This window comes from Anopheles merus, chromosome 2L (assembly GCF_017562075.2).
Source record: "Anopheles merus strain MAF chromosome 2L, AmerM5.1, whole genome shotgun sequence".
NCBI classification, from domain to species: Eukaryota; Metazoa; Arthropoda; class Insecta; order Diptera; family Culicidae; genus Anopheles; species Anopheles merus.
This window is the reverse complement of record NC_054083.1, coordinates 28057865-28071920: the sequence shown is the minus strand read 5'-3', so window position 1 is coordinate 28071920 and position 14056 is coordinate 28057865. Positions and strand designations below refer to the sequence as shown.

The following is a 14056-nucleotide window of genomic DNA, read 5'->3' as shown; positions in this document are numbered from 1 at the left end:
CCCCGCGGCACCCCATCTGCCGCAGCGATGCAAACTCTAATCTTGTAGACGAAGCGACTACACTCCGTTTGTGAAAACTGAGCCCCAAAAACCGGACCAGAATCACAAGGGTTCAGTTCCCGGGGAAAGGACGACGATGCCAGCGATGGCGGCAGCGACGACGACGACGACGACGACGACGTTACATAACAGCTCTCGAAAGCACACTCGGGGCAGCTCGGAGCGCGAGGGTTGTGCGCTTTGCCGCAGTTGTGCTGTTGGCGTACGGTGCGGGCTAGTATTGCCCGGAGCCGCATATTAGCGAAGCGTGCTGCTGCTGCTACTTGGAAGCTCGGACTCGTGGCAAATAACGCTCACGCTACACCCTTTTCTCGCCCAGCACCTCCCCGTCCCCGAGCAGGGCGGCAGATTGATCCGTGTTGGTGGAGAAGATAAGATTTAGCATGTGCTATTTATGTGTGTTTGCTGGTGCGTTTTCGGATGGGAGCTATTCCTTTCGCTTTCCTCTTCTCGCATACACATACAACTATACATGGATGGGTCTTTTTTTCGTACAGCTGCGGTCGGGTGGTGTGTGCGCTCGCTGTTCATTTTGCAACACACAACTCGCAACTGCTTTTGACTGCGTGGTCTTTCATCTGGAACAAGCTTGCGTCGAGCCACGGGGAAAGACATACAACAACGTTAGGCAATAGTTTCACAACTCCTCATTGTTTGCCTAAGGCTCAATTTATTACCAAGCACAAAGCAGTGTGCAGATTTATTTCGCTACACAGCGATGCGCTTTTGCATTGTGGCTGTGTCGTCTGCTTGTGACGGCTTGCATTTTCCATCTGTATATATTGATTTTGAGCTCTCAACAGAGCCTTACATTTTCTTTAGCAAGACTATTCGTTTCTGTAGACATTACATAACGTTTTCTTATCTATTACACATGTTTGCACAAGCCACAGCAAGAAACTTAATAATTGATAGTGATCCAATATTGCTTCAATACTATAAACGCGAAATATAAAGACCATTTATATAGTTGGAGCGTCAAAGAATAAAGGGGAACTATGAATAGGGCCCTTTCCGTTTTAAGTTCGTAGGCTGAAATTTCAGCCTGTCAGCTGTTTGCATTGTATAGCAGTTTTCGAGCAGCTATCAATGTGGGTATAGCATACAGGTGGGATTATCCCAAGGTATATGAATTTAAAAGGCTGATTTTTACCGCTTCTGTTTCTGAATGAAGATTTTAAGAGTGTTTTGTGTATTCGTCAAGTCTCCAGAAAGCTTGTTTGAACAAAAGTTTTCATCCATGCTGTCAAAAAGTGATATTCGAATTTGGTTATAAAAAACATGCTTTGAGACCACCTGGACTACATACACTTCGATTCTGGGTTCCATCACCAGATCTCTTTAATGCACATAGGGATAAATGTAAACACTACCTTGTTTTGCAATTTTTCGAGCAGGTACTCGAATCTAATTCTAGCTTTGGGGCCCTTTCCGTTTGAAGTTCGTAGGCTGAAATTTCAGCCTGTCAGCTGTTTGCATTGTATATCAGTTTTCGAGCAGCTATTTAAGTGAGTATAATATACAGGTGGGCTGAAATTATTGTTTTGAAGCTAAAGACAATAGCTTCGTATGATGAAAAGTCGAAAGAATTGAATAGAAATTTATTAAAGTTTTTTAATCAAAGTTAGGCTTAAAGGTAATAAAAGTTAATATCGTCAATACAAAAGGACTATTATGAAGGAAATAAGAAAATTCACAACAGATCTTTTTGATGGCAATGCGTCATTTAAAAAACTTTGGAACTACTTTGAACTTAAATCTGTAACAATCTTTTAATTATCTTCAGATATGTTTTCGTTACAATTCATTCAAAAAACATAATTAACTTTAAGATCATAAAATGCTGCTATAATATGGGTGGGTTGAGGCATCTGTTTAGAATTTGTGCGTATATCATCAGCCCATAGTTCGTGTTCATGAAATATTCATTTACGTTTCGTCCTGCGTTTTACCGATCAATGAGACAATTGACAGATGTGTAATTGTGTGAATGTATTGGTAGAGGAAATATCGCGGAAATAAACTGCCATAAAAACCCAGCACATTATAACGACACGAGCAGCAGCCGCGGAATAGAACAGCGCACGTTTAACCTCGTCAAAGTTAATAATAAAATAAATCCAGTTTATTCACTGTAAAAAACACAACGTAGGATGTTTTCAGGGTCACCAACATGAAAGGTGAAACTAATGGATTAATTTCCACCGAATCGATTGATCAAAACATGCAGAACGGCCCACATTTTATTTTATTTATTTTATTTTGTTTTTTTTAAGCCAACATTTTAATCATACATTAGTTATTTATCATCCACAATTGCTGCAAAATATTTTTTTGTATTTATCATTCAGGAAGAACGGCCCACAAAGGCCGTATTGCTGATGGTTTTTTTTAAATAAAAAGCAATAAATCTACTTACAAAAATATGGTTAACTAAATTTAGTCATAAAATAACCCAATATTACATTCATGCCAAACAGCTCAATCTGACTACAGTCTTCACAGCAAAAGCTCTCTTACGTAAAAATGCACCAACCAAAAAAGAAATGAAAAAAAAGACTATGGAACAACACACATTTCCAAGAACGGAGGATTCCGTTTGCTTCCTTTCTTTCTCATCGCTTCTTTTCCAAGCTATAATGTTCAGCCTCGCAAGACCCACAATTAAATCGACACAACCCACAATTAAAGCAAGTAAAGTCGTTCGCTCACCGAATCAGCACTAACGCACACATACACACACACATACTTGTACGTGCGCATTCACATGTACAAAACGGTCCCAACTTCATTATGCGTATTACAAGTCGAGTTGATTGCGTGCTAGCCCCAGCTATCAGCAGCGAACTTTAGCGTGTCCCTCCTAAGGATGGCTGGTTGGCTGGCTGGCTTGCCCCGGCGGAGAGGCTGCCGTAGAGCAGAAAGGAAATCCTGGAACGAGGCCAGAACGAGAGGAAAACTTTCCTTTACTTTCTTGCTTTCCGTTGACTTTTCGGCTTGTGCACTGCTTCTAAACACCATTCCTTCCTCTGTTGAAGGGAAAAGCGACGAAGGAGCAGGATCTGCACGAGCGTGTTTGTGTGTGTGTAAGGGTTGTTTTGAGTTTAAGCGTTTCCATCGTTTCAGCCGGACAGCTTTATGAGCTTTTGGTTTTCTTTTTCTTTTTCGGTTTTCTTACTAGTTTTTTTTTGCTTCTTTCCCCGTCTCGCTCTCTCTCTTTGCTCGAGCGGTGGCTATTATTCTGTGAAGTAGCGCTTCCGACAACTTTAATGACCGAAACTTATGTCCAGCGGCCCGGCGTTCGGCCCGGTGCTTTCTTTAAGTACTTTGGTCCGGATGTTTCCTGCTCAATGGTTATGGTTTTGCTCAATCTTACGGGCCTGGCCGGTCGATCGAAAGAAAATGAGCGACCGTTGACGTTGAGAAGGCCAGCTGCCAACGTAGGAAGCAACGTCGTGTGTCATGTGCAAAGGCAAATGCGAGTCAAGGATCTCTTTTAGAGGATACAACCAACTATCTATTTGAAAGACTTTAAAAAAAAATCTACACCATCACAACCTGTTTTACCTTCTCAAAGCGTGGGTGATGCAATTAGAACTACAAACTTCACAAAACATGTTCCTTCCACTAACTTCTATTAAATAACAGAAAAAAAACTCCACAAAACCATCTCCAGAATCCCAATTTGTTCTATGCTAATATACCGTTCCTCGCTCTCTCTCTCTCTCTCTCTCTCTCTCTCTCTCTCTCTCTCTCTCTCACTTTGTTTTTCTCTCCTTCTTTCTCTCCACACGCAACAGGAGGCATATCGAAGGTGGGGCTGCAGTGTTTTTATACCGTACTTCACGTCGAGGGACGACATCAAAAGTGTTAACAATAAAACCGGTGATCGAGACAGTGACCGTGCTACCCAGGGGAAATCGAACGCCATCTTTGGGGACGCCGCGAACAAGCAGACTGAACCGAACATGAACGATGCAAACAAACAGCAACTAGTAAAAAATATATCAATCACTGTAAAAAGGTAAGTGAAGTAGCTTAGTTTATTTGCGTGTGTGTGTGTGTGTGTGTGTTCTGAGGGTCAAATATTTATGGGGTCCACATAGCAGGGTGGCGCAAAATCCCAAATTTTTCGCTCCAAATACCCAGACAACCGGTTATATAACCTCCGCAACACAAAACCCCACGAAGCAAATTCCTTCAGCCGTAGCCACAGCCGGGAACAGAATCTGCCAAAGTTACCGGCAGTCGCATTCGTCACTACCCCCCCTTCCGCCCACCAACCCTTTCCTCCGGGGAAACGGTGCTCCATGGTCCATTAAATAATCGACAAATGGCACGGATGATGGTTACCTCAAATTATCATCAACATTCTCACCCAGGAGGCCACTTTTCGCACCCCCCCCCCTCATGCGGGCGTCCTTCCCGTATCCCGACCCGTGTCGTTCGCTTCCCTAATTGCCTTTGCCTTCAGTTTGAGCATGGCTGCATTGCCCTGGTTAGGAGCACATTCGCTCCCATCGAAGGTGCTGGCCGGAACAAGCCACTGCTCGGACTCGGTAATCGTTAGAAGTTCATTCGTTAGGCATGACTTGCCAGAACCCCTCCCCCCCCCCCCACCATGCCACTGACATCGGTCGGTGGGGGAAAGGGGCACGCCCAGAACAACGTACCCGGGAAAACATGCACGAACGAGAAGAAATCCCCGGCCCCATATTTGCGCCACTTCGGGCCACCGTTCGGTAGGCGGAACGTCGTGAATAAATAATTCTGTACCATTTCATTTGGGAATTTTCACTCCCTTCTTCGCCCTGCCTTGGGCTTGTCCTTCCCTATTAGTCTGGGCGTGCAACGCCCCGGCACGCAAATAAAACTGAGGACGATGCGGAAAAAGGTAACCATCAAAGTTTTTGACGTGTTTCTTCGCTTCCCTTTTCATTCTCTTTGCTTCTCTGAGACACACACACACACAAACCAAGCAGTGGGAAGGAACGTAAATCTAGCCAAAATATTGCAAGGTAAAACCCGCTCCCTTGTCCCTTGTGGATGGTCCCTGTGTTCCGGTGCGGTGCGCTCGGGAGGATGTGGAAAAAGCTTCATCGCACTTCATCCGAAACCAGTCAATCAAAGTGAACTGCCTGTCGGGTTAGTGTTTGCGAGAGCGAAAGTGTGGCAAAATGAGAGGGATCGGTGCGGCCCATACAGGGCATGCTTGCATAAGCATTGGTTTCCGCACACCAATGCCACGGGGCAAGTAACAAGCTGTCCCGCTCGTGCGCCGAAGCAGACGAACGGAAATCTTGACGGATCGCCGGGCACGGGGACACGAGCTAATTGATTAGCTAAATAGATGCCCATCGGAGGGGCGTGATTTGGGAGTCGTTGTTCCCTCCCTCCTCGACACGTCTGGAATCTCGATGAATAATAAATGGTGCAGCAGCAGCAGTAGCAGTGTGTGGGGGAGACAAGTTTATAATCGCTCAATGTAGCCCACACGTGTCTTCAAAATGAGCCCTCCTTCGATGAGACACAGCATAGAGCTATCTTGTATGTGTGAGGGTCTTTTCATAATTTCCTCAAGCAGATGCACATTCTTGACACAGGAAAGGGCTCGATTGGCCATCGATTTCGGTACGAGTATCAGTCTCAAGGATACGAAACAACGCGTGCAGCTGTAAGAGCGCAAATACTAGCAACACATACGGGGACCTTTTTTGTACCATTTAAGAGCTTTTTTAGTTAAGCTTAATGTCCCAAGCAATTCACCAGCTCGATGACAGGCAGGAAGGCGACTTTACGCACACTCCGCTATAAATTATTCACCATCAGCTGTAGCTCAGACGACAAGGGCAGGGAACGTATCCGATCACTTCACAAGCATCGCCATACACAACACTCACACGCGCACACAAAACGGGCAAGTTTTGCAATAAAAAAGCACATAAAAGGCAAAGCCAGCACAGCATCCGACTGATGTCGAGACGGTGAGAAGAAACCCCCGCTTGCTTGCCCGCTCTCACCCTCCGTGTCACAGGGGTTTGCAGGAAGCGGTGCGAGATGCTTTGTTTAACGACAAAAAATTAAGCTTCCGCTCGAGTGGGGCATTAGCCGATGCGAAGCGACGCACCGCTGGCGTAGAGTGTGCTGAGACCGAGGAGTGTTCGATCACGAACGGTGGTCACACGTGCACGTGTTTTTCGATGAATTTTTCCTCGTGTGCTTCGCAGGCCGTGTGCTGTGGAGGGGCGATCCTGTGAGCAGGCAGGACGAACGCGGAGAAGCGTAGGCACTTGCCATAGAACGTTGGGCACGATAAAACTTTGTCCAAGTTGTTATTGCTACCACGCGTACAAAGGATGAGGTTTTAGCGTGTGGAGGGGTACGTTGACCCAAATGGAGGGTGGGGGGGGGAGATGCTATGGACAAGCGTGCAGTTCGTATTCAATTAACGTCGTACAGCAAAAGAGAAATTCATTTAGGGAAAACAAAACACAAAAAGTATGCAACGAGCGAATAGTGTGAGGGCATTGTTTTGGAAAGTATGAAATAGAATGGTTTATGCTGCCAAACGTAAATTCACAGGTTTTGAAATACTATTTTTGAATCCTTTTTTATAGCTCTAAAGCAGATACGCTCATATAAGGTCGCTATTGACCCTTTTGTATATTTTAAGCTGTGTGTTAATCATCCAGGTTGCGTTGTCCATACCTGTTTGACCGTTGCAATCTGTATTATTGGATTTCATCAATTGAGTAGAAAGAAAAAATAAATAAGAAATCTTTTCATTCTTTATTTTTCTGTTTGAAATGAGTTCTAAAAATTATAAAACATTTTAAAATGACGCTTTAAACATGATTTAACGTTTTTTTAACAAAAATGGGGTAGTCCCATGGTACAGTCATCAACTCGAACGACTCAATGACATGCCCGTCATAGGTTCAAGCCTAGAATGGACCGTCCCCTCGTAGCATGGATTGACTATCCCGCTGCGTGGTAATGAATTTGGTCTCGAAAACCTGTATTGGCCGGCATGTCCGCGTAGGACGTTACGTCAAATAGAAGAAGAAGAAGAGCAAAATATGTATGCTTCGGCTGAAAAAAAAATCAATCATATATGAGCCAACCTGAACGAGCCTGAGTTGAATGGATGTTGGTTTACATTTTTATAGTCTGAAATAATCTAGGCTTGAAATGTCAGACTGATTCCCTTGTAGTTTTGTATGTTTACATTTCATGTTTACATCCACCAACGGACAAACTCCATAAATAATGACTGGCTAGTATTACAAAACACCTCACTGATTTATTCATATAAGCATATTTTGACGATGATCTGCCATATCCAGTGCTGCAAAATGTCATGAGTATCACGAAATTTTTACCAAAGAAAATAATGAACATATCCGTGGTAGCTTGATGATCTTTATTGATACTCAATGAAAGTACGTCATGACATACCGAACACGACATGCGAGTGCTTGAGTTAAACCCACAGCAAGAAAACATGCTCATTTTGTTTCTTGGAACCACTCGTACGCACCGCATATCTCCCATGATCATCGCGATGATCACCGACTGAAAATGTCGCGATCAAGTGACTGACCAAGAGTTGGTTGGACACAATGTCACCAAACATGTGATGGTCGCACCAACTGTTGGAGGCTCGCCTCTGATCATTACAATAGAGCTCGTGACGCAGACATGATTTTGTTTCAGCCGGAATTTGTCATGAATATGACAGTGACATTTTGCAAAACTGATCACAGCATAAAAAAGTCGTGACATAGTGACTGACTAAGCAAACATGTCATGAGCATGTATTGGTCACACCAATCATTCTGAGTATCACTTCTGGTTACCACAATCACGTACTCAGTAACGCTGATATGGATTTTGTTTAGGTCAGATTTTTTTATGACATTGACAGTGACTTTTTGCACCACTGGCCATAACCTTAAAATACCTACTGTGGCAGCAGCTTTGGTTCGTTTGAATTGTTGGAAATATATGTTCACCGGATATTAAAATAATTCGTAATAGATTACATTTCATGTTAAATTAAACTATTACAAGTGTTTCTGTACTATGATGAACTGAATGCTTTATATTTATAAAAACTCTGTCGCTTGTTTTGGGCTAAGACGAAAGAGTTGCTTCAATTGTGAGCTTCCGGGAATATTAGGCCCAATCAGTGATAAATATTGTCCACACTAAACTCATGCTGTGTTACCCACTGTATTGTGTGAGTGATTTGGTCATTATGAATCATTAAAATTCTTCCTTAATTAAATAAACAGCTCATTTTAACTTATCACAACCACTTTTTTTTCTTTGGCTCAACATCGTTGACGGTCAAGGCCTGCATGTATCACTTGTGGGCTTGGCTTGCAGTGGCTTATTGATTTCCCCCCATAGCAGGATATTCAGTCCTACCGTATGTCGGCACGGTCCTTTCATGAATCCATGACGGGCATGTTGTTAAGTCGTACGAGTTGACGACTGTACCACGAGACCGGCTAAAATAACAATCACATCGAAGTTCATATTCACTTCGTTTAATAAGTACACTGTTTGCAGTTTATCCAAAATATTAAACCCTCTCCTCGTCAACATTCGTTTCAGTTCACGCCGAAAAACGCAACGAGTACGAATACGACCATGTCTAAACGTATGCCAAACCGTAGAGCAAAAGTGCCCGTATATGCTGCCGGGCGATCGGGCTCCAGCCTATCCGACGCAGTACGCCGGCGAACCGACGTTTCTTTGTCGAGGTAGGAAATATTATATCAATTATACTTTATTGCTTATATTTGGTCTTATTTTACTAACCTTACAATTCCCAATTCCAGATCTTAACATCGAAGAAACGGGCGAACAACTGCGAAAGTCAAACAACGGCCCGACCGGTTGCTGCTACGACTACTGCGGCCTGAGCCCGATCGATGGCCTGTGCGCACGCTGTGATCCGCTGCATAACGAGACGCGCCACCCGGACAGTGCGGCGCTAGCGTTGAGCAGCGAACCACCGGCGATATCGGCCAGCTGCCCGAGCATCACCACCCCGACGAGCAGCTCCTCCCAGTCCGAGCAGTGCCGGTTGTCGCAGGGCGGCATCGCGTCCACCGCTACGACCAGCTCTCCCAGCACCACCATCACCGCCACCACTGCTGGCCGCGACAGCAGCAGCAGCAGTACCACCGCCAGTACCACCGCCAGTAGCCGAAGAGTAGTAGCGGGAGACAGTACCACCACTACCACGGCGATGTCAATGCCGTCGGGCGTTTCGTCGCCCGTGCGGGCCGTTTCGTCTCTGCTGCGTGCGGTCTGCGCACTCGGCTCGGTCTACCGGACGCACACGAGCGGTGTGCAGTCGTGGATCGCGATGGTGGCCGTACTGACCGTCGGTACCGAACTGGTAGCCTGGACGAAGCAGCTGGTCCATCTGCTGGTGGTGTTATAGCTCGCGGTCCGAGGGCTCCGGCAGCTGAACCGGACCGCAACATTCTGCCCCCGATTTGACCGGCTGCACCACCAGCAATGTACCACCATCAGCAAAACAAAGTACCCCGTCTCAGGACACTTCCGTTTGGGGGAACGACGAACCGACGAACCGTAACCCACGGGTAAGGTCAAGTGTGTCAAGCAGTGTGTAAATCATACCGGAGAAGAAGTGCAGTGCGCTACATCAACGTTAAGCGCGTGAGTGTAGCGTGTTGCAAAATGCAAGAGAAAAAAAAAATCAGAAGAAAAAACCAACCAACAAAACCGAAAATGAAAAACTACACCATAGCAAGTGTCACATTGAAAGAAGCAACACAAATAACAAAACAACAAACAAAACAAAGAAAAAAGAAAACCCCAAATAATAATAATAAATTATAATAATAACGATAATAGCTGCAAATTGAGAGTCCAATAGGGGTGCGACATAGCGATCAGATTTTAGGAGCAAATCGGAGCACCGTATAGCGAAAGTGAAAAATACGTTCGCTAAAACGAAGCAAAAATACCCACACACACACACACACACACACTCAACAATAAGCTAAATAAAACAAAACACTCCCACAAACACACATGTCACGTAACACACTCAAACAAAAACTAGTGCAATAAACGAAAGAAAAACACCCAATCCAATTTGAAGAAAAAAAAAACGAATATTGAAAGAGAAACATTGAGTAGCAAATGAAGAAAACAAACAAACAACACTACAGAAAAGGAAAAACACAGAAAAATAAAACAACAACCACTTCGGAATGTGTAGCAGTACACGATGGTAAGGATCCAGCGATGGATCGCGGGGAGAAATAATTACTCCACACGAAACCGATATTTGTAACAAAAAGCTTAACAAATAAGCAATTCACCAAGTTAAGAGAATAAAACCAGTACAGTGTAGCGTTTAACATGACTTTTGGAAAGGGAGGGGGGGGGATTGAAGTGAAGGGAAACGTCTGCCAAACTTCTGTAGTACGAATAAGGCAACAAACAAAGCTAACGAATAACGCAGAGGAAGCAAAAGGTAGCAAAAGCGTCCTCGAATGTCCCGAAACACACGTTTGCCGGCTGCCACGATTGGAGGAGCTTTTGTGGCGTGAAAGCAAAGGGTAAGAGGTAACAGAAACATACGCGTATACAATAATGTTACAACGCTGAAAAGGAGGGGGGCAAGGAAACAACAGTATAACAGTGGGTAGGGAGCAGTATAACAGAGGTGTTTGGGTGAAACATACCCTCAGAAAGCGGAAAGCCATGAAGGTGTTACATCACAAATAACATTAACAACACTGATGGACAATTTAGGCGAAATATTAAATTTATCTTATTGCTAAGATTTAGAGAGCAGAGAAAAAGAAAAATACAATGGTGGATATAAGAATGTTAAAGCGGTTTAGGGCAAAGAAACACATGCATAACGAAATCCACAATTTATTGACCGAGGTACCGGGGCAAGCAGGCAACTAGTGAAACTCGGGTTTGATTGAATGACTGGTGAAGATACCACAAAATACCGCTCACATACACACTTCGTTGCATTAACACGTAAGCAATAAAACGTGTCAGTGTGTGTGTGTATGTGTGTGTGTATATGAGTCTATGTATGTGTGTATTCACACTCGTATTCAGTAACACACTAGACCGTCGTGGTTTTGCAAACCTTCACTCGTTTTAAATGTACGGCAAACAAGCCAAACATCAACAGCAAACAACCTAATAGTTGTCGGGCTAAGTAGTTGTAATCATCTCGGACACCTCTCTAACGCAGGGCTAGCGTTCGAGACATTAAAACAAACAAACAAAAAATCACGAAACAGGCAACGTATGTGCGTGTGTCTGATTTTTTGTTGCACAATTTGGCCAAGCAAAACCGGAAAACGAGATTCGCCACCAGAGGGAGGTAGGGGCATTAACATACCTTTGCGAAATGGATACATAGTAAGCTGTATAAAGAAAGGGTTAGGACCGAGAGGAATTAATGTTGGACCGGTGGTGGTACGCGCTGGAGGTGTGTTAGTTTTGTTCGTTGTGATGTGACAAGTTGTTGTTTTTCTCGCGTGAATCGTTTTATGTTACGTTTGTGTTGGAGCTGAATTTCGTACATGCGGGTTCCACGTTTAGTGTGGGGTAATGGGAGATAGGGGAAGAAAAGTGAGTAAGGACACCATAGAGCCTGCGGAACCGGAAGGTGGTGTTAGTAGTGTAACAGGAACACGGAGGTTCAGAGAGAGAGAGAGAGAGAGAGAGAGAGAGGGGAGAAAAATACTCACAGAAGAAATACAATGCTATTACTACTAAGAGATGACTAATCCGCAGGAATATGAGATGTACACTAGTTTTTATTAATGAAAAAAACAACCTTCCATCTAGCGCAATACCATGCAAGCGTGCTAGCGTATAGACACAGCAGAAGCAGAAGAAACAGCATAGGAAAACCGTTGCACCGATCACCGATTAACACATCGTTCACACACAGACACACACACACGTACACTTTCCGCTCATCTTCCAACGCTCTTTTACACGCTCACTGCAACAGAGAGAGAGAGAGACACTTACACACGTATATTCATGGGAAAGAAAAGTACTACACCAATACAATACAATATATAATCTCTTTAACCTCTAGTAGCAATGGAAACGTTTGGGAAAATGGTGTATACAATACAGACCAGGAATGTTCAACGAATGTGAGGCAACACAAACGATTTTCATGCAACACCACGCAGACAGATCAAAACTGAAGAAAGAAATAGATAAATAAAAAGAAAGAAAGAGATAAAGAGAGTAAATGATACAAGACATTAACACGAACCACAAAACAAAAGATCAGCGACAAACTCAATAGTAAAACTTACACACCAACCTTAGAACGAGACAAAGCAAAGCAAACCAACCTGACAGAAATAAGACAGATAAAACATCAAAGTTTTTGGGAAAAATTATTTACGTGGAACGCATTCCTTCAGGTGAAGCGCTGGTTAGCAGCTGTGGGAAAACAAACCGCTATTTACGTGAGAGTGTATGTGGGAGAGAGAGAGAGAGAGAGAGAGAGGACGAACGGAACGAAACAAAAAGAGAAGAAAAATAAACAAAGAAAAACACTGCAAGCAAATTGCCAAAACCGTGCGAAGCGCGGGAACTCTTTATAGACAAATTAAGTCACCACTATTATAATTAGTCCGTCAATTTTTACAACAATTGTTGTTAGATAATGTGTAATGGAGAGTGCGGAAGCTGTTTGATGTATACCCACACGCTGAAGGATGCGCTGCACACGTACTTTTGGACAAACGAAACAACCGGGCAATGGAACTAAGAGCAAAGAAAGAGAAGAAGTAAGTGGATGCGAAAGAGAAAGAGAGAAAGAGACCGGATGGCTCAAGACAGTAGCAAACCTGCACATTTGACCACATTACAGTGAAGTAAAGTATCCAAAAGCAATTGAACGACAGCCGTATAGCTACCATGCTCATCCATCACCTCGGAATAGTGCTACACACTTGTAGTAAATCTGGTCTTTCCCAGATTTCCACTTCTCAGCTTTTGGTGGCATTTGCAAAAAAACACTAGCTTGTTTCCAAGTTTTTGCGATCTAGTTGAAGAGCATATGAAGATGTTTGTCTCTGTCTGTCTTTTACTCTCTTTTTCTCTTTCTCTCTATATTTATTTCCTTCTCATTCTCACACTCTTTTTCTATCGTTTCTCAATCCAATTGCTCTCTGGCTCTGGTTTTTACTCTTTTATATGTCCTTCCACTCAGCTTCTCTTCCTCTTTCTCTATGTCTCTCTCTATGTCTCTCTCTCTCTTTCTTTTATTACATCATTATCTCTTTCTATTTATATATTTGGCATTCTATAAGTGTACAAAAGTAATGTTCACACCTACCACAATCTACTCTGTCGACTACACCGAAACAGTCCATCAGAATCCGAATTGTTTTAGCAAAAACGAAGTCAAGAACATATTTATATACGAACACGAAAACATTAATAACAAAACCAAACATAAAACACAAACACACTGAGCGTAAAACATACCAAACACACCGAAACGCATACAAACAAAACCTGTTAATGATCGAATAGACACTTTTAGCGTTTATCTAACGGAAACAGCAAAGCAAAGCAAACCCAACAGTAGATAAAATGAGAACACAAGGAAGAAAGAGAAAGCAGGCTAACAGATTCTCAGAAAAACAAAAATATAATCAATAGTTGGTAACATAAATGTGAGATGTAGCGATAAAAGTAAACCAACAAAACGTAACAGAAAAACAAAGCAACAAAAAAAAAAGAGAGACAAACAAACGAACAAAACATCCCAGCAGCGGAGTTCGAGCGGAGAGTTTGAGGCAGTTGTTGCCCCTCGACTCAGTGGTTGCTCGCGCGCGAGTGCGAGACTATTTGCTAGTTACTAGTTGTAAAGTTGTTTCCAGTATCCAGTGAATTTGGATCAGCAAAGGGTAAGCGAAGTGAGAGGAAAAAGGAAAGG

General features: G+C 43.4%; 1 protein-coding gene across 9 annotated transcripts in view; it reads left to right on the top strand.

Annotated features, from left to right (window-relative positions):
• Positions 1-10131, top strand: part of LOC121591328 — a 45166-nt gene extending 35035 nt beyond the window's left edge. For all 9 annotated transcript variants that reach the window (XM_041911692.1, XM_041911691.1, XM_041911685.1 and 6 more), the window contains exons 4-6: positions 3861-4084; positions 8683-8831; positions 8910-10131. In XM_041911692.1, coding sequence (XP_041767626.1) covers positions 3861-4084; positions 8683-8831; positions 8910-9520 — 984 coding nt within the window. In that variant the 3' untranslated portion in view covers positions 9521-10131. The remainder of the gene's footprint in view (positions 1-3860; positions 4085-8682; positions 8832-8909) is intronic.
• The last annotated feature ends 3925 nt before the right edge of the window (positions 10132-14056 follow it).